This window comes from Sturnus vulgaris, chromosome 3 (assembly GCF_052056855.1).
Source record: "Sturnus vulgaris isolate bStuVul1 chromosome 3, bStuVul1.hap1, whole genome shotgun sequence".
NCBI classification, from domain to species: domain Eukaryota; kingdom Metazoa; phylum Chordata; class Aves; order Passeriformes; family Sturnidae; genus Sturnus; species Sturnus vulgaris.
Window position 1 is genome coordinate 2,919,726 of NC_142245.1, and position 18,956 is coordinate 2,938,681.

Genomic DNA, 18,956 nt, shown 5'->3' on the forward strand with positions numbered 1-18,956 from the left:
ACAGGAGAGTTTTCCTCATTTCCTGAGCTCATAAGTGGATGGCTAAAAAGGTGCTTTGGACAGACTCTCTGTTTCCATGTCATTATCTGCCATCTCCACTTCAAAAGAAATCACAGGGCTGGATACAAAGCCTGACACTGGATAACTCATGGAACCTTTAATTCCTCTCCTTCTGGCTCCCTTGCAATGAATAAACTACAGCCAACACCTCTGATTAAAGGACTTTACTCATGGAATCTCTGCTGCTTGTGAGCACTGATTTTCCATGATGCTGAGTGCTCCTGTCTAGGTACAGAACGACTTCAACTCCCAAATTTCAATTGAGTTTAGATGGAAACTTGATTCTGATGTGAGGTTAAGTCTTGAATAATTGCTGCTGGGTACTAGAACTTGTGCAGCTCAGATGTTTACAAGGCCTGGTTTACATATACTTGTGGTAGCAGCCTTTAGGTTAAACTGAGAACACATAAAATTGTTTATATTTCCAAGAGTTTGCTTTAATTGCCCAATATTTTAATAATCTGCTTACAGCCTGTCTGGTTTTGTTTATCTGGAAGAAGCAGTTTGCATGAGTAAGATAATTCAATTTAAAAAAATACATTCCCTGTAGATGTCTCCAATATGTAGAAAACTTTGGTCACTGATGTTCTTCAAAAAGGCTGTGCTGCACTTTCTACACTGAAGCCATAATACTCTTTCCTTGGGGGGAAAAGGCTATTTGCATGAGAAGTTCTGGATTTTATTCTGTTAAATATTTTGTTGCTGATCAGAACTCCTTGGGCCATTTTTGTTTGCACAAATCTTTCCCACCAAGTATTAGTCATGCTCTGAGTTCTGTTAAAATCGTTTTGATGAGAATTCCTGTAGCTGGCACAGGGGCTCAGAAACAAAACGAAGCTGATTTGTAAGCATTTATTTTATCCAAAGTTTGTGGCTCAGCTGCTTATCTGAACTTCCACTATAAACTCTGGCTTGCTTGTAAATCTTAGCAAAGATCTTTTCATTTAACCACCAGCCATTAACTGAAAATTCAGTAAGGAAAAACAAGTGCTTTGAAATTAAATTTAAACAAAAAGAAGCTCTTGTTCAACCTATTAGTACTTAAAGAACTTGATTTCTAGATACAATTAAAAGCAACTAAACTCCAAAGCTCCAGAATCGCACTCCAAGGAGAAAACACAGTGGCAGAACAAAATGCAAGGATGCAATCAGAGCTGTGTTCAAAGTGCTGGTTTTAAAACACACACAGTCACTGCACTGGATGGGAGATGAGGGCCGAGCAGCTGCACCTCCTGTGTTCTGGAATGGCTCATCCAAAGCAGAGAGCTGCTGCCACTTCCAGAAAAAACTCCTGTTCCATCCTCTGTCTCTGTAAATCAAATCTCCACACATGGTTCTTCAGACCCCACCTACTCCTCAGCAACTTGCTCAGGTTGTCACATTTCAGCACCAGGAAATTTGTATTCTTGCCAGGCACTGTAACCTTATGTATGACATGCTCTCCACACGGCCTCTTCCACTGCTGCTAATTCCTGTTCAATTAGCATTTGCTTGCACATCCTTCCATGAACAGAGTCCCTGTTTAATTACCAGCACTCTCCACTAGAAACCACTCAGGGATACAAACAGGAACTGGCTCCATGGACCCTGGAAGACAGAACAGCATTTGCAGAAAGGACTCTCTCCACTGCCCTTAACCCTATGCCCAGGGCAGTGTTTCTTTAGCCAGTGTTTCACTCAAGAGATTTTGAAATATCCTTTTGTAATTTGCTTCCAGGTACAGGCATCATCTTGTTTTAAATATCACAGCTCAGCTGAGGTGGCTTATTAAAAAGACACTGTGATCTTCCATCAAAAGGGAACATGGTCTTGGCTGACAAGGAAGGGTGGTGCTCCCACAAACGCTCCAGTCGAGCTGCTTGAAGAAGAAACTTGCTCTACTCTTGTGCAGAAATCTCTGCCAAGGAAAGGAAGTTCGAGTCAGGACCAAATAAGCTGAAGGTGCAGAGGAAAACGAATATAACAGCACCACATCCAGCTGATGGTTTTGAGGGCTTTCTGTTCTGTTGGCAACTGAGCCACAGTCCACTTCACTCAGTGTCTTTCTCAAAAGTATAGTTCAGCTCTGGCTCTTTTCAGCCTCCTTTTTTTTTTAAGCAGAAAATCCAACATCCCAGTGTCAGTACCACTTCTCAGTCAGGAAGTAACAGGCAAAGCTCAGTTAGGAAACTGTGCTACCAGGACATTTTACATTCTTGATAAAGTGACACAAACATGACAAAGTTCAGTTTCATGAACCACTGCACATTTACTTGTGTCCAGCTGCTGCAGATCCTCCGAGCAGGAGGCTGGAACTAGAACAGCACTAACTCCAGTGTTCCCATGTCAGGCAATGCCTTTAGGAAGCTGCCTTGCTGCAGGTCCTCCTTCCAAGATGTCTGTATTTGATGTCAAACAATTCAGAACAGAAAGCCAAGGAATCACACAAACCAAGAGCAGCAGATGTGTCTTCCTTCAATTATCAGACATGAACATAGGTTTTCTGAATAAACTTTTGTGCTTTCTTATGCCTCCTGCAAAGCTTTAGAAACCTTTGGTCTTCCAGTTCCATTTTCCTGGGTGTTGACAGTTAAGAACAATCTCTGTTTCTCCAAGAAAAGAAATAAGGGATGATTCAGAGATGCACAATTAGATTGAGATATTCCAGGTTAGGGAAAGCAAATGTGACAAGGCTGTCAGGATTTTCCTCCCAGATTTAGGAGAAACAGATGAGATGTTACATAAAATCCTCACTGATCACCAAGGTTAAGCTCTACAGCAGATCATCAATTTAGAACAATTTACTATCCCAGTATGAAAGGTTTACTTAGAATTACAAGTACCCTTTTCCAACCTACCAAAGGTTGTTGGAGTAAAGAATGAATTAAAGCTTATTTTTTATAAATAAGATTCATAAAATTGAAGAAATGTAAACTTGGAAAGGACTTGAATGGTCATTAGCAAAGTGTAATGGAGAAGAAATACTTGAGTAACACAAATGCCTTTGTAAATATTGCTCCTGCTTAGTGCTTGACTCCCATTTTACAATATCCACACTATTCCTCCTTCACTGCATAAAAAGCAAACAAATATTGAGGGCACTGTCTGATTTAGTTACTACTGGAAAATTACATTAGGCACAGATCCCAAAATAATAACTATTCTGCTTCTCAGCTTTTAAACAAAACATACACATTTGCAAACACTCTCCATGCTGGGTCTGCCAGCCTGCAGCTCATCATAAAGCACAGCAAAGAGGCTACACTGACAGTTCTGCAGGTAACATATCCTGATCTTTCACTTTCAGTCAGCTCTTTCATCCCTGAAATGATGCCAATAAATAGCCATGCAGCTACAGAAGCAAACACGGTTTGGGCTTTAAATACACAGAAAAACATGAAAATATTTCTGGAATTCGATTGCAATGCTCTGAAGGGGAAGATGAGACTGGCAGGAGGTCAGGGATTTGTTTCTATCCATCTTCCCACCTGCCTGGTGCTTTGGCTGTGACGTGCTGAGCCATGGTAATGGATGGTTAGTGGTCACTCCTGCTGCTTTGGACAGCAGGATGACGTGAGGGTTTTCATTAACAGAAACATGGGAGCCAGCTTTCTAGGATCACACAAATTGGATTTCAGCTCTCAAACATGAAGTGCGCTGTCAAACGCAATTTCTTCTTCAAAGAAACATGTCCTAGATAAAGGAATGAAATTGGAAATAGATTATAAAGCATATTTCAACTGATTACAAGTTAATACAGGATCCAGACCAAAGACATGCAGTGGTGCAGGCTGCACATCACTGAACTGAGCTCCTGGCTCCAAGGTGACTTCACATGCAATTTTCAAGAAACAAGACTAACTACCAAGAAACTTTCTCAAAAGGAAAGGGAGAAATGCACTAACAATGAAATGTCACTAAGTAAAAATTGTTTGCTGGGTTGCTATGCCAGGTTGAGGCTGGACATGAAGGAATTTCTTCATGGAAAAGGTTGGTAAACATTGGTTTGGACTGCCAGGGGAGGTGATGGAGTCACCATCCCTGGATGTGGCACACAGTGCTCTGCTCTGGTTGACATGGTGAAGGTTCAGCCACATCCTCAGAGCTCTTTTCCAACCTTAAAGATTCTGTGATTCTGAAATGATCCAACATCAGCTGAACTCCAGAACTGAAGGTGCTTCACACAGCACTTCAAACCCCTTCAAAGGAGCAATGCTTGGATTCCAGCTAGGAGTTAAGCAAATACAGATGTAGAAAGAGTAGAAAAATAAATACATCAATGCACTAAACTGCATCAGCATTACTAATTGCTGCTTATTGGACTTTTTCCTGGCTTAGCTGTTTCCCAATAAAAACCAAACAACTGCTAGGATTGCACAAGGGTTTCTTTGCCCTAACATCTTGTCCAGGCTTTGCCAGATGCTATTTGGAGAAGACATCTCTGCTGCTTCCCAGGCCCTGAGGGTTCCCTGGTGCTCTGTGCCCGTGTTCACGTGCCTTGGCTTGGAGTCCTGGCATGGGGTGAGAATCCATGGCAGTGCTGTGGGGCTGGCACCAATTCACAACATCTCAGTGTGATTTCAGAGCTCTGCCCCTCTCCTTGGGGCTCCATTTTCATGTTTCACCTCCCCTGGCTGGGCTGTGGTGGCCTCTCCAAGACAATGTAATTGCACTCAGCTGCTGACACTTCATTCCTACCAGACAAGGCATGTGAGCACCACCCAGCTCTTCCCTTCAGGAGAAAAAGTCACTTTTAACAGATGACAGGCACGTTAAAAAACAGACAAAACCATTCCCCACATTTCTAAAGAAGTCTATTTTAGACAGCACAGTTCATGCTTTGTAACAGCACTCCTATCTGTAATATATCAATAAACAATGAATAGAAACAGATTTCAAGTTAGAAATAGAAAAGATTGTGCTTGGCTCAGATGACCCACTGTGGTCCCTTCCAACTGTACTTTTTTAAATTTAAAAAACATCTATTTGTTTAAAAAAAAAAATCTATCTCTGGTCTAGCAAAATGTAGATGATTTCCACTAATACCAAGTACCAACAGAAATATTTGCAAAATATTTAATTAATAACTAACTACTGCTTCTAAAAATATGGAATTTTACACTAAATTTGAATTTACACTGTATTTTTCCACCAAGTCTCCCTTGTGATGCTGGTTGCTAAAAAAGCTCATCAGAATTGTTCTTGTCTCATTCCATTCTCACGCTTAAGAAATAAAATTTACATTTGTAAAAATGCAACTTCTAATGAAGCTCCCAATGCAGAAATACAAAGAAATCAGAACACACACATCAAATTATGCTGAAAACCAAACCAACCCAGGCAAATGAAGCAGCCTGGCTCTGCTCTGTGTGCCCAGACTGAAGTGTGCCCTCCCAGCCTAGGGTTTGCAGAAGAATTGAATCCCAGAGGCAGCTGCTGCCCACATCACTCATCCCTGCATTTCAAGAAAGCTCCTCGAACACAATAAACCATCGTATTTCTTCCCCAGCCGTGGTTTCCAACATCAGTGCTTTTGTTCTGAGCCTGCACATTATTTTCTCTTACACACACAGGACATGAGCAGCAAACCCAATTTTTTGTAATGTGATGAGGTTTTTCTTTGTTATATCCACTAATCAGGATTGGGAGCAACTTAGGAAAGAGATTCTGGATGAGCAGAGCCCACTGAAGTTGGTTTTTCAAGCTAAGATTTTATATTTGAAGCAAAATTAAAAAGGAAGCCAATCAGCTCCCTCTGGGTGATGGGAATTTTAAAGAACCCTGCTACACACCAAGAATAAATAACTGCAATACAGCTTTTTTTTTTTTTCCTCCCTTTCCTTTGCTGATTTGCCTGTTGATTGCCTTTTCATTTCCTGGAGACATTTCTAAGCCTTCTACATCCCAAAACCCAAACAAAATCTATCCATCCTCCCAAACTGCAATGACCCACTGATGGAAGAGCAAAGAACTGGAGGCAGCACACAAAGCCTTGTGTTTTTGCTGCCTCTGCTCACAGGTCCAGCAAAAAAGCATTTCTTTAATTTCACTGGGGGTGGGCTCACTGTGCCACCAAGAGAACTGGAAAACACGTGACATACTGATAAGTGCCCTATAAATAGATTTTGGCTTTGCCCAAGTGCTCTGATCTGCAGCAATTGATGTAAATAAGCTCTGGATTTAAAGCCTGTGACAAACACGACTCTAAAACGGCTTGGTTGTGTAAACAGCTGTCTCCATGGTGCAAGGGAGGATGAAATCCACTCCTCAGCTCTCTCCCTGCAAAACTGGGCACACGGGTTCCAAGGAGGGCATTTGCTGAGTGCCATTAGCTTCTTTATTTTCTGTCCATGCTGCTGAGACCACAGAGCCTGTATTAACACTTGCAAGGTGTTGCTTGCAATTCTCAAGCATAAGCCCATGCAGAAAAGCAGAGAAAAACAAGTATTTAACTTAATTGTAATCTCCAGTTCTCTTATTTGCAGCAGGTAGAGCAACTGTACCACATTCATCTGGCCAGGCTGAACTGTGCATTCATGCAATTCAATTCTGTACTCCCAGGGGCAATAGACAACGTGCACCCGAAGAAAAATATCCATCTGCATCTAAATCAGGGCTTCACTATTTTCATGCAAATAAAAACATCTCTCCTCATGTTTTTCTCTGGTTTATAAGCACATTAGAATTCTAAATATGTCTCTAATATTCAACTGCAATTGAAATAACTCTAGATCAAATAGTTTTATATCACATGTGACATAGCTCAAAGAGTAAAGGAAAATACTTTTTTTTCCCCTCATACTCTAAATAATCTTGCAAATAGTTTTGAATTTATCATCAGGATAAACTGCATGACTAACAGGCACAATTCCTACTCAGGGGAAAGCTGCTGACAAGACTTGTACATTCTCATCACTCATCTTAATTCTGGGCTACTTAATATAGACTTTTCTTTAAATGACACTTTGTCTCCCAGTTCTCTTATCCTGGGATCACACCTTTCCTGGATGTGCTAAACAAACACTTGGTCATTGCAGAGTTTCTTCCTACAAGGCTTCTGGAGTATGCCAAGTGCCTTGGTGAATCAGGCTCTGCATGCAGGCAGGGCAGGAATCCACTTCCTTTCATGGGATGTGCAAGCCCAGCTCGGGCAATTCCCTGTCCATGCTCCCAGCAGGAAGGGAGCTCACAGTGGACACTGATGATCACAGGAACCTTCAATAAGACTGAGCAAAGCTGTGTAGGAGCACTAGGGCTGCTCACATTGGTCCTCCCTGCTGTGGAGTGGCACAAGCTCTTCAGTTTGCTTAAGGATATTGAACTGATAATCTGAAGATTATTCCGAATATTCAAACACCTTACAAATATGAAATTTCCTAAAGCCACAGGGAAGTAGCCACAGTGCCAGCAGCAGGTCTGAGAGTAGGGGAGGCACCTCATATCCCCATCCCCAGCAGCATAAGGGTTTGTTTTGAGGCTCCTCCACCAGACCTTCTCCTCCCTGGCAGCACTGACAGCTATGGGCAGCTTTTCCCACATTGCCAAGAAGAGCACAAGACTGCCTGAGAATCGCTGGGCTTGGCCAGATGGCAGAAAAGCCAACAGAGATTGTGTAACTTTTGTTTACAGCCTGGTAAGTTTTACCTTGGCACTCATAATTTGTCCAAAGAAGTTTTCAGTTGAAGTAGAAAAAAATCAGTAGCTCCCTTTCAAGCACGTGGACATTTAAATGCTCTCAATCAAGCTGGTATCTGATTCCTAAAAACACCAGCAAAGGGTTCCTTTTAATTACATAATTTGCAAGTGTCACACACAAACATTTAAATTAGCAATATCAAGTGATTATACTTTCAGAGAACGCTTTAAATATAAACCAAAAGGAAAAGCCAAGCATCATCAAAATATGAGACCTAAGCACAGCTTTCAAATTCTCCTTTTTTATTATGTAAGCAACAGTTAAATAATTCCACTTCTCCTCCCACCATTTGAAACTCTCCTGACTCCAGCAGGATGAAAAAGAATAGTCTTGAAAAAACAAATCACTTCCCACAACTGAAACACTGCCACAAACTTCTAAGTGTTTTAAAAACGAGCTAGATCATATTCAGTGTTGCCTACAAAAATTCACAGCAGCCATAGCTCCTATGAAACATGCTGTAGTGCTGCCACTTGTCAGTACAGGGACAAACACGGTGCAAAGATCAACCCATCAGTTATGAGAAGTTGCAACCAAGGACATGAGAGAATTCTAGAATGGTTTGTGTTGGAAGAAGCCTTTAACACCATATTGTTCCAGCCCCTCTGGCATGGGCAGGGACATCCTTCCACTATACCAGGTTGCTCAGAGGTCCATCCAAACTGGCCTTGAACACACTTCCATCAGATTCAGACTCAACAGCATCAGCTCCTAAAGCCCCCTAGAGCCTTGGGCCACTGCACACAAACTCTGAAGGACAATACAAAAGCAACTCCAAAAGAACTTCTTCTCTTTTTCAGCCAAAGCCAAGCAAACCCAAAGCCCTGCAGCAGTTCTGAAAGCGTTCATGCACTGACCTGTAAAACACACACACACACCACGAGCCCTAACCAAGCCCGTGTCCTGCCCTTCCTCCTGCCTCTGTCCAGCACCTTGCATGTTCACCCAGGTACCAACAGTCCATGGCTGTAAGGAAACATTTTAGCACTGCTCTAACAAAACACAGAAACATTTCTGGATAAAGTGACATTGTCTCCTACAAAACCTGTAGTGTGGTCTGAGGGGTGTGTAAACACAGAAGGATGGGGGAAACTGCTGGGCTGCAGCTCGAGGCTTCTGGGCATAGAAGCAGCAGCGTGGGCAGATCCCCAGAGCCAGCTTTGGGAACAAGGGCAGAAAGGGATCTTTGTCCTTATCAAGGCACAACTCAGCAAAACTGGGCTAGCTAAATCAGCCTTCCCTCCCAAACAGCCATTTGGGGGTTTAGACTTTTTAACCAAAAATGTGCTGCAGAAAAGCTCCCTGTGTTGGCTTTGATCTTGAACCCTCTGAAGGGAGTCTGGCTCTCTGCAACAGCCAGAGCAGAGTCCCCCTGCCCTGGGAGGGCTGGGATCTGCTCCCACTGCTCTATCAACTACCCCACACACCTTAGCTTCTATTTGTCTCAACATGAGGGTAACCATTCACACAGACACTTTAGCTTAGCTGAATTAAGTTTTGTCCTTTTATAAAGCATTTTAACAGCATGCAAATGAATCCAAGATTAATGTTCCCCCTTTATACCATGACCTTCCCTAGCACGGCTGTTCTGCTTCTGCCACTTCATTAGCAAACACCATTTTGGAGCCATTTACACTAAACATTCCCAATTACAGCACACAATTTCTCATATAAATTATTTTAAATGTATTTCATTAATCTCAGAGGAAGGAGGTTAACTCCGAGCAGCAACAAGAACAAAAAAAATATCTTTGTGTAATTTCAGTTATAGCATTATCAATATTGGCTGTGTTTCAGAAAAGGGAAAATAAGCATGGGATACATAGCAAGTCAGACCCACCATCAGCACAGCTCCCCTGAACTACCAGAACCTTCCATCACAGCAATTTCTCATAAAAATGACTGAGTTGATAATGGTTTTTCTGTGTTTCAACACAACAGAAATAACTCGTTTCCTCTGCACTTTTTTTTTTAAATCCAATTATTTACCAGCTGCAGTGAACCATGTTTAACACTGACCTAGCACCAGGACTGGACATAACTTTCAAATTCAAAAAAGACCATGATGTATTAGTATTTGCAAGTTATACTGACACTTCTTTTAGGATTCCTCCTGGAAATAAAATGGAAAAGATATGTTCTTTTAACAGGTGTTATGGTAATTAACCACCATTGGAAGTCTGGTATGTGGAAATCAATCTCCCTTGATGGGAATGAGCCCCAAACATAGAGACAGTGCATAAGAGGGTGGGAAAATAACTTCCATCCAGGCCTAATTTAAATCACACCTCTGAGTTCACTCTGATTCCAAAAGACAACAAAGAAACTGGATGCTGCCAAATATCACAGCCAGGAGCTTCCTAAGAAACCTCCAGCCAAGGGGATTTCTTCTCCAAAGTAAGGCAATTGTGCTTTATCCAAATTCCTCCTGATAAACAGTGTAACTCAGCAGCTCACATCTAAACCATACAGAATATGTCTTTGAAAGGGGAAACCTGCATTTTAAGATTGCTGCACTTTACAGATACAAACTCATGGGGGTTTTTTTATTGTTTGGCAATTTAGTTGTACCAACTAAATTCAGAGCCACCTGAACTTAGTGTAAGATCAGCATGGAATTGTCCCTTTCTGCACCTGGGCCACAATCCCAGAGCACTGATACATTTCTGTCAGTATTTCTGTAAGATTCTTCACATTTCAGGCTGGTTAATAATTCACCCTACACTTGAGGAGTAGGAAGGCAAGCTCATACTCGAGAGTGGCTAAGTTTGGGAAACATTTAATTCACCTGCTTTCTTACCCAGCCCTTAAAGTGGTTTCTGTTCACCAAAAATCACACATATATTCAAAAACAAGATTTCTCTGCAGGTCAACCTTCTCACCAAAGACCTGACTTTTGCCATCTAAAGCCAAATTATGAGGGGTACTGGACACTCCCAATGCTGTTAACCACAGGACAGAAGATGCAGATGCAGAAAACTGCTCCTGATTCTGTCTGTGCAGGTCAGCCACATCGAGGAGCAGCTGTGCAATTTCTACTCCTCCAGTTTGGAGCTGCAGAAAATGCTTGTCTTTGGAAAGACTCAATCCACAGTGCCCTCCATATTGAGAAAAACCTTCCTGAATCACTATAGCTGTGTATCAGTCTTAACACACAGCAGTTTTCACCCGGAATTCACTGCACTTTGTGAGTCACAAAGGGTGGGAAAACGCATTAAGGTAACTTTTGGCCCCCAGAAACTTTTCTTGTAGCTCTGGCCTACAGAGAACCATTTTTCTTCCCTGTGCCATCCCTTCTGCAGGAACACCCCTGTGGATGGCTCATTAACAGCCCAGGAGTGGCAGTGTCTGAACTCCCCAGTGGCAACAGCTGATAATTTTGTTTATTTAACTAGGATTAGTTTGGGAGGTGACGGAGCTGAGAAAGCCACAGACAGGAAATTCACACTCAATACAGCTGTATGGTTTTTTTTGTTATCACCACACAAATACTGCCCAGGACTTACTTAAAAATGAAGTATTTATACGTCTTGGTAGCATAATCCTAACTATAATTAAATAGGAAAGGAGCTTTGTTTGCTTTGGTTTCAGAAATAAGCCAGTGAATTAAAAACCCCAGGCAGATATTTGGATGTACTTGCCCACTTTCTTGCACATCCACAGCAGACCAAGCAAAAGAAACAAGTTTCCTTTCTGCCTGATGCTTTGGAAAAATGCTAACATGGATTTATTAACATGAATATAATGATACCACTGCCCTGGAAATCCATTGTTTTCTGCTCCTTTATTGCTCACATGGGCCCCTGGCCATTTTCATTTGCTCCCATTCACTACCTTACCTGTAGCTGAATTTTAGGTCCCACTCTCATATTCCTAATAAAAGTTTCCCAGTAATACTGGTCGAGGTCTCTTTGCAGCACAGCTGTGTCCCTACAAGGTCTCTGGTGCATCCCAGTGGCACAGCACAGACCAAAAAGCCTCCCAGCTCCATCAGGAGATGCCAAAAATCCCATTTACATGCAGATGATAAACACATCAAACCTTTGCAACTAATTAAAACCTGACAGCTTTCTCCAAACTTGTTTACAAGCTAAGGGATGTAATGACAAATCACCAAGCTGGATTCCAATAAACCAGGAAAATTTTAATCATTTGTTCTAAACAGTTGCAGAAAGATGCATCTGCTGTGACATTTTCACTTGAGCCTGTTGAGCCTACATTTGAAGCTTGAGGGTATTGCAGTACCATCAGATCTCTCCACGCCACTGCTGAAGTATACTTTATTAAAAATACTTTAATATTTATGGAGTACGTCTAGATGGAGATGATGGCTCTGAAGGAACGACTAGCACAGTTCAGTTATTGAGGACCTTTATAATTTCCAGGAAAAAAACTTTGAAATTCTTTCCAGACTAAGTGTTCATGAGAGGCTAAATGGACCGCTCCTTTTTATGGACAGCAACATTTTATTTATTAGTTTTTGTATTAGTATTGCACTAGGGCTGTGCTTTGTGATCTTGCTGCAAGTCAAAAGGTAACAAACAGATAATAAAGCAAAGTGATAGGCAGTAACAACATCTTAGCATCGTTAAAAATGCCTCCAAAATAACTTTGTCATCCCACCAATTTTTAAATTTTTGTGTCAGTCACTGCAGAAATGCCGTTTGTCAGATTCAGGTGAGGTTTATCACGAGTGACAGAGCGTGGGAGTTTGTGACAGCCATGGCTGGACACGTTGTCCCAGCTGCACCCTCAGCTCATTAACATCATTAGTTGTGAAAGCAGGAGTGAGACATCCCTGTCCCGGATTCCTGGGCAGCAACACTGGGCATACCAACAGGGGCAAAGGAAAAAACAAAGCGTGCATTTACAAAGGTTTATTCAGAAGCAGCAGCAGCATTTAAAGCTCAGCTTTACCGATAGTTTCTGGTGTTTTCAGGAAGTTAAATATCATGTATTTAATTGAGCAGTGCCTACCTTTTCAAATTTAAATGTCAACTTTTAAAGTCACAGTTCTAAGATCCCTCTGTGCTTCTTAAAATATGGAATTTCTTATTACAGGCTTTGTGCTGCGAACTTTGGCAAACAAAAAGATGAAGGCTTTATAAATATAACAAAGCAAAGTATAAATCCAACCCGCTCAGAAAGCTAACTGAAAAAGTCAGCAAGCAGGGGAAAAAAAAAATTAAATCCTTCTGGCAATGATTCATAATGAAATCCTTGGAAAAAACCCTGTGATTTCTGCCATGTCGTGAATGTTAGTAAATAGTGATTTCAATGAGCTGCCCAGACAGAGCTAAGTTACACAGTGGATGACACACTGCTGAAAAGGTCCCAGTCCCCCAGGCATTAGGGGTTGTGAATAAAATCATCTATTTGGGCCATTGGAGGGTCCCTCACTTTCAGGGCCCACAGCTCCCACACTCCTGGTGGCATTTAAACCACTTCCATTTCCACATGAGCACTGGCCAATACCATCCAAAGAAATTCATCTTAACCTTCATTTAAAAAGTAAAATTAGACAAAATGTTTATGCAACTCTATCATAAGGGAGAAAAAAAAAACAGTTATGTAAAAGAACAAACACATTTGGGGCGGATGTTTGTGGCTGTCACTGTTATCCCCAAGGTGAGTGGGAAGAAGGTGAGCTGCGTGCACATTCCATTTTTATTTCCTTTTGGCAGAAATAGAACACTACTTGGGCATAATTTACATTTTCTAATTTAGCATCAAGGTTGTTGAAGGGAAAGCAGGGTGCATTGATATCAGCAGACAAAAATAACAGCAACAGCAGCGTTGGAGATGGGCAGAGCGACAGAGGCCACTGCTGCAAAGGGCAGCAAGTGTATTGCTGTTCTGTGCCATCCATGGACACAGCTGGCTTTTCCAGGGAAAAGACTGAGTGCACAAAAAGGAAAAAACCCCAAAAATGTGCCATTTCCCACAGGCAGTCTAATCAGGGTGTTACTAAACACGATATAAATGTCCCTGCACAGACTGTCAGTCCTACAGGGCCATGGAGTGCACAGCAGCAGATCCAAACACTGCAGTCTGGACAGTTCTGACCATTCAAATAGATTTGCACATCCTCATTTCCCCCAAAATCACCTAATTTTCAGTTAATTAATTATTTAGGCTTTTCTTGCTGGTTTTCCTTTTAATCCCTGAGCCCATCCAGTTCAGGAAATGGTGCTTTTCCTCTATAGATGTGTTAGAAGTCAGCAAACCTTCCACAGCAACTTCTGGATTACAACTGAGATAGGTCCAAAATCATCTCACTCGAGCATTCTAAGAAAAGCCACCAAATACAGAGAGGCTGGTGCTGTTATTAAAATAGTAGTAGGGATCTTGGCAAATTTCTGACATTCAAACATCTGAATTATTTTTCTCTGTAGAGCTTGCTTCTTAAAGTGAGAAAACTTGGGGCGGGGGAGTCACGAGATTTTTTTAAAATTGGGGATTACTCTCTAAACACATCTTGGCATGAGAGTGATTCTATCATTCATAATTTCATCTCCTACAGGTTTCACAGTGTATGTTATTTTAAGAAATTCATTTCCTGCTGAATGATTTATGAGGGAAAACAGGATGCTGAGGGAAAACAGACTGATCAAATGCATCAAAAGTTTTCAATATGAGCATTTACCATGGGGTTATTTCCTTCTCCCTGTCAACTCATCCCGATATTTCTTCTCACTAGTAAAAACACAAATAGTTGCTTAAGATTTTAGTTTCCATAGAAACTGTTATTGACTAAAATAAATAATACAAGATGGTAAAAAGTGTGACTTCCCTAGTCCTGTGAGCATGTGTGCAGCTGCCAAATTTTCACCACCTGACCATTCGTTTCTCAGTATTTGCTGGTGCCTGACATTTTTAGCTATGGCTCCCTTTAAAGAGCACGAACACTTTTGAGAGGCACTTCCATGCTTTCCAGAAGGCATGTGAATATTCATAGCTACTCCTATGCCTCGTACAAAAGCACATTTTGTGTTATTTTCATTTGCAGACCTCGTCACTGAACTTTACAAGGGAAAAGATGTCTCAGTCTGCACATGAAGCCAAAGCTCTAGAGTTTGACCAGGTAATGTGAGAATAAGGGGAAATGAAACGTTGCTTCATCACAACTGATTTTCTCCTGTTCCCAAAATTCTTCTCCCTCCCTTTCCTACCTGATTCTAACACAAACTAAAAAAGCCAAGTCATGATACTAATTTTATAATTCTCTCACTTCTTTATAAATTTCATTTTTCTAACTTCTTCCTAACATACACAATTAATGTATCTTTTCTTGTTCCCATCAGAACATGACTTTGATTTTTTTTTCCTCATGTGGAGCTCTGCTGCAGTGCTCTGTGCTGCCTGAGATTTTGCCTTTGTACCAAGGAATCATCCTTTGCATGTATATTGCATTGAGATGGAAAACTCTGTTTCCATTTCTGAAAATAACAGCTGAAGACAGAAGGAGCCATCCTTGACAATGTGCAAAAAAGAAGGCGATTCTGGAGCTTCTCAGGATCTCAGGGTCATTTGAGTAGACTGCTTTTCATCTCCCAAGCATCAAGTGCCTTGGTACCCAATGAAAACTCCCTTTTATATTATTAGAAACCCAAGTTCCTGCCCTGGAGGCAGCAGCAGTGCTCAGGGGCAGCCACGCATTCATTACAGTACCCAAAAATGTGTTCTCAGCTCATTGCTTGTGCTACATTAAGGTGAGGAGTGCAGGGTGAGAGCTGCACTTCTGTGCCTTCGTGGGAACTTTGGAGGCTGAACACTGAGGGAATGGAGAAAGCAACCAGACCAGCTGGATGAGAAACCCAGCAAGATGCAAAAGCCATGCAAGAACAATCACAAAATAGATGGGACTGGACTAATGGAAAAATACTATGAAAAGACTGAATATCAACCAGAAGAAGAGAAACAGTAAAACCCTTTGTGCTTCCCAGTCCTTTTTCAGAAATGAAGAATACTCATGGCAGTACACTGAATGCAGCATGAGAACAGATAGAGTTTTGGGAACCAAGACTGCTTACAGTCCTCTAAAATCATTTCTTGCTGCTGGCCTTGTGTAGCAGCACACCTCACACGTTCTGGTAGCTTACACTGAAACTTAGCTTACTATAAAAATAAAAAGGAATTACTCTTTTGTATTTAATGGGGAAGTCAAGGCTTATTAAAAAAGACACTTATTTCTATCAAAAAGCAGCAGTAGATCAGAAATACATCAAATGAGGTTTAAAGATTCCCATTAAGTTCGTAATGACAACCCATGGGTGAAATCTACTCTTACAATTCTCAAAATAGATTTAAAAATTCCCATAAACTGTCAGAAATCCTCTAATATAAAAATTGTACAAAACCATGGGCAGGAGGGGTGGTGGGGTCATGTAGAGAAAAATCACCTCAGTCTCTTCGTTTGCAGCAAAAGCAGGGGTGCTCCCACCTGGAAAAGCTGTGGAAAACAGCCCCAGAAAAGCTTTGCTGAGTATCCCTCCATTCCCAGGGCTCTCTTCAGCCAAAATCCCATTGAGTTTTACTGGAAACCTCTGTGCAATCCCAGCTGCTACTGCCAGACTCAGAGCCAAGCCTCCTAAAGCTGAGCTTTAGCTGCTCTGTGGAAGTGACACACACCGGGCTCTGTAACACTGCTCACCTGCAGCCAGCACTCCTCTGCTGGGATCAGAGCAAAACTGGCACAAATGGCCTCAAAAGCAGCCTTTTATTTCACACCATTTGCAAGATGCCATCAACAGCCAACCCAGGTGCTGTTTAGCTGCTGCCCACACACAAATCAATGACAAAAGGCAAGCTCATTCACACAGGTGGTGCATTTCACTACCCTGAGAGCTGGGATTTTATCCTACCCTTCGTTTAATGCCACTGCTGTCAAACCTGTAACGTGCTCTAACAAAACCAGCCTTTATGTAACCCAATAAATAAAAGTCACCAAGGCAATAGCTGTGCATAAATTTTAGCTAAAAACATTTTGTTAGAAGAGCATGAATGTCCTCTGTAAAACGGGTAGCATTTTAAAATAATGTTCTAGACATTGTTAATACTTTATTGCTATTCATCATAGAACCATTAATCATGGTGAACTCATTTGGTATTAATGTGGATGTCATAAAATACTTCTGTTGCATTTCAATTATAACTCAGCCTTTAAAATGCTGCCAGCACTACATGGAGAGCTTTGAAAACCAAATATGAATAGTCTGTTCAGAGATAACTACAGCTGCTTTCTGGCACAGAAAAACAACCTTTTCCATTGCTAATTGCCCTCGGGGGGTGAGGAGCCCCTGGGGCTGTGGGCTGCAAGGAAGACAGGTCATCCAGACCCAGGAATATTCCTCCCCCCAGATGAGAGTAGGAAGAACATTCTTTCGCTCTGTCCAAGCAGGGCTAAGCAGCAGCAAGGCCAAACTTTGTAGCCCCTGGGGAGATTTCGTTTTTTCCTATCACTCCTGGGATTCCCCGAGGCACTCTCTTGCTTCCCGAGCTGAGTGCTTGGCTTTTTCCTCTGATGTGCTGTGTGTGCCCAAACAAAAACACCAGAGAGAACTTCTGTCTACAGCCTGCTGTCTGTAGAGACTGTAAATGAGTGCACAATACTCAGGGCAAACCCAAAGGGAGCTCATAGCCCGAAATCTCTGAGAGCAGTTTAAAAAAAAACCCAAATCCTCCTTCTTGGCCTCAGGAGGCACTGAAAGAGGAAAATCACCAGCACAAAATACAGCATGGACTCAAACAAATATCAGCTCCCTGTCATCAGGGAAGCCAAGAACTTGTGTAAGTGTACCTTGACAAACCAGGATTTTTGCTCCTGCACTGCCAGCAGAGCTTCCAGCAGGATTTTACACACAGAAACCAAAGCCAACAGCTCAACAATCCCAATACTTCTCAACAGAAATAGTGTTAAAGAAAAGGCAAAATACTTTTTTTTTGGCTGAGGGAACTTTTTTTTCTCTTCTTTTCAATTCTTGCACATAATTTTCATTCTTTTTTTATGAAGGTGATCAATGTAAGAGGGAAGCACACAGCAAGAATTCCTACCTTGGGAGCTCTGGCATGTTTTCCACATCTGGCATCTTTGACAAGGCTGATATCCAGCAGCTCAGTCTCCTAGAAGGAAAAATTGCAACACAAGTAATTATTACATTATTCAAGAAGCCTTGTTGTGTTATCAGTGTCCCACTTGCCACATGTGTTTGTCCAAACTGAGGTCAGCTTCTAGGAGAGCCCAGGTACACCCAGGCAATTCCAACAGCAATACTGTGCAGGTCTCCTGTAGATTATACAGAAACCAGGAGAGTCAAGCTGATTTCCTGGATTGCTAAATAGCAGCTGCTGTGCTTTTGCTTTAATCCTTTTAATACAATTTTAGCATTTTGATGCTTGTCACAGTGTGACAAAAGGCATTGTCACAAACAGAAAACCCTGCCTCTGCAATAGAAAACCTGCTTTATTATTGCCAGAACACTTTGAAAAGTGCCCATAAACCCCCAGAAGTGTTATCTCTATAATGATAACAAGGTTTAGCAATTGCAGTGACTGCTGCTCAGTAAAACACACTCACTTTTTTTCAGGCACTTCAGAGCTTGTGTGCTGCTCTTGAATTAAGGGTCATACAACAAAGCTGGCACATCATGACAGCTTCTGTTGGCCCTCCCCTACACACAAGTAACATGAAAAATCCCCTTGGCCTGATTTGAGCATTTGGAAGGAGGATGGGTGCTGAAGCAGTGTGATTCCCAGCTGCAATCTGAAATACTGCAGGGAGAGCCACACCACTTCCAAGCATTTCAGCCTTCCAGAGTAGTAACTGCAAATGCTGGGCAGGGAACTTAACATTTGTACTGGACAAAGCCACTACTCCTTTTCAATTCCAAGGAGAAAAAATAAATTGATGGACATGTTATTTTGCCAGGGGTTACTTGAGATCCTAATTTGTTTTTCATTTTAAGGAACCAACTCCTGCTCAGCTCTTGCAGATCTTTGCTTTCTACTAAGACAAACTCTCCCAACCAATTTTCCTCTGACTGTACATTCATCACATTTCCCTCTGTCCCCCCCAGCAATCCCAATTCCCTTCTGTTCTAGTACTTGCTGAACTCCATGAGCACTTCCCCCTCCCCATTCATGGAGCCTGTTTAGAGCAAACTTGCACTTTTGAGATGGTTATTTTTCACCCTCACTTGCCTGAAAGAGGACAAGAGTATCA

The 18,956-nt window shown here is 41.8% G+C and overlaps 1 protein-coding gene across 4 annotated transcripts in view; it reads right to left on the reverse strand.

Moving 5' to 3' along the window:
* PLCB1 (phospholipase C beta 1) overlaps positions 1-18,956 on the reverse strand; it is a 327,675-nt gene that overhangs the window by 218,933 nt on the left and 89,786 nt on the right. For all 4 annotated transcript variants that reach the window (XM_088160734.1, XM_014895072.2, XM_088160735.1 and 1 more), the window contains exon 3: positions 17,789-17,857. In XM_088160734.1, the coding sequence (XP_088016860.1) occupies positions 17,789-17,857 (69 nt within the window). The remainder of the gene's footprint in view (positions 1-17,788; positions 17,858-18,956) is intronic.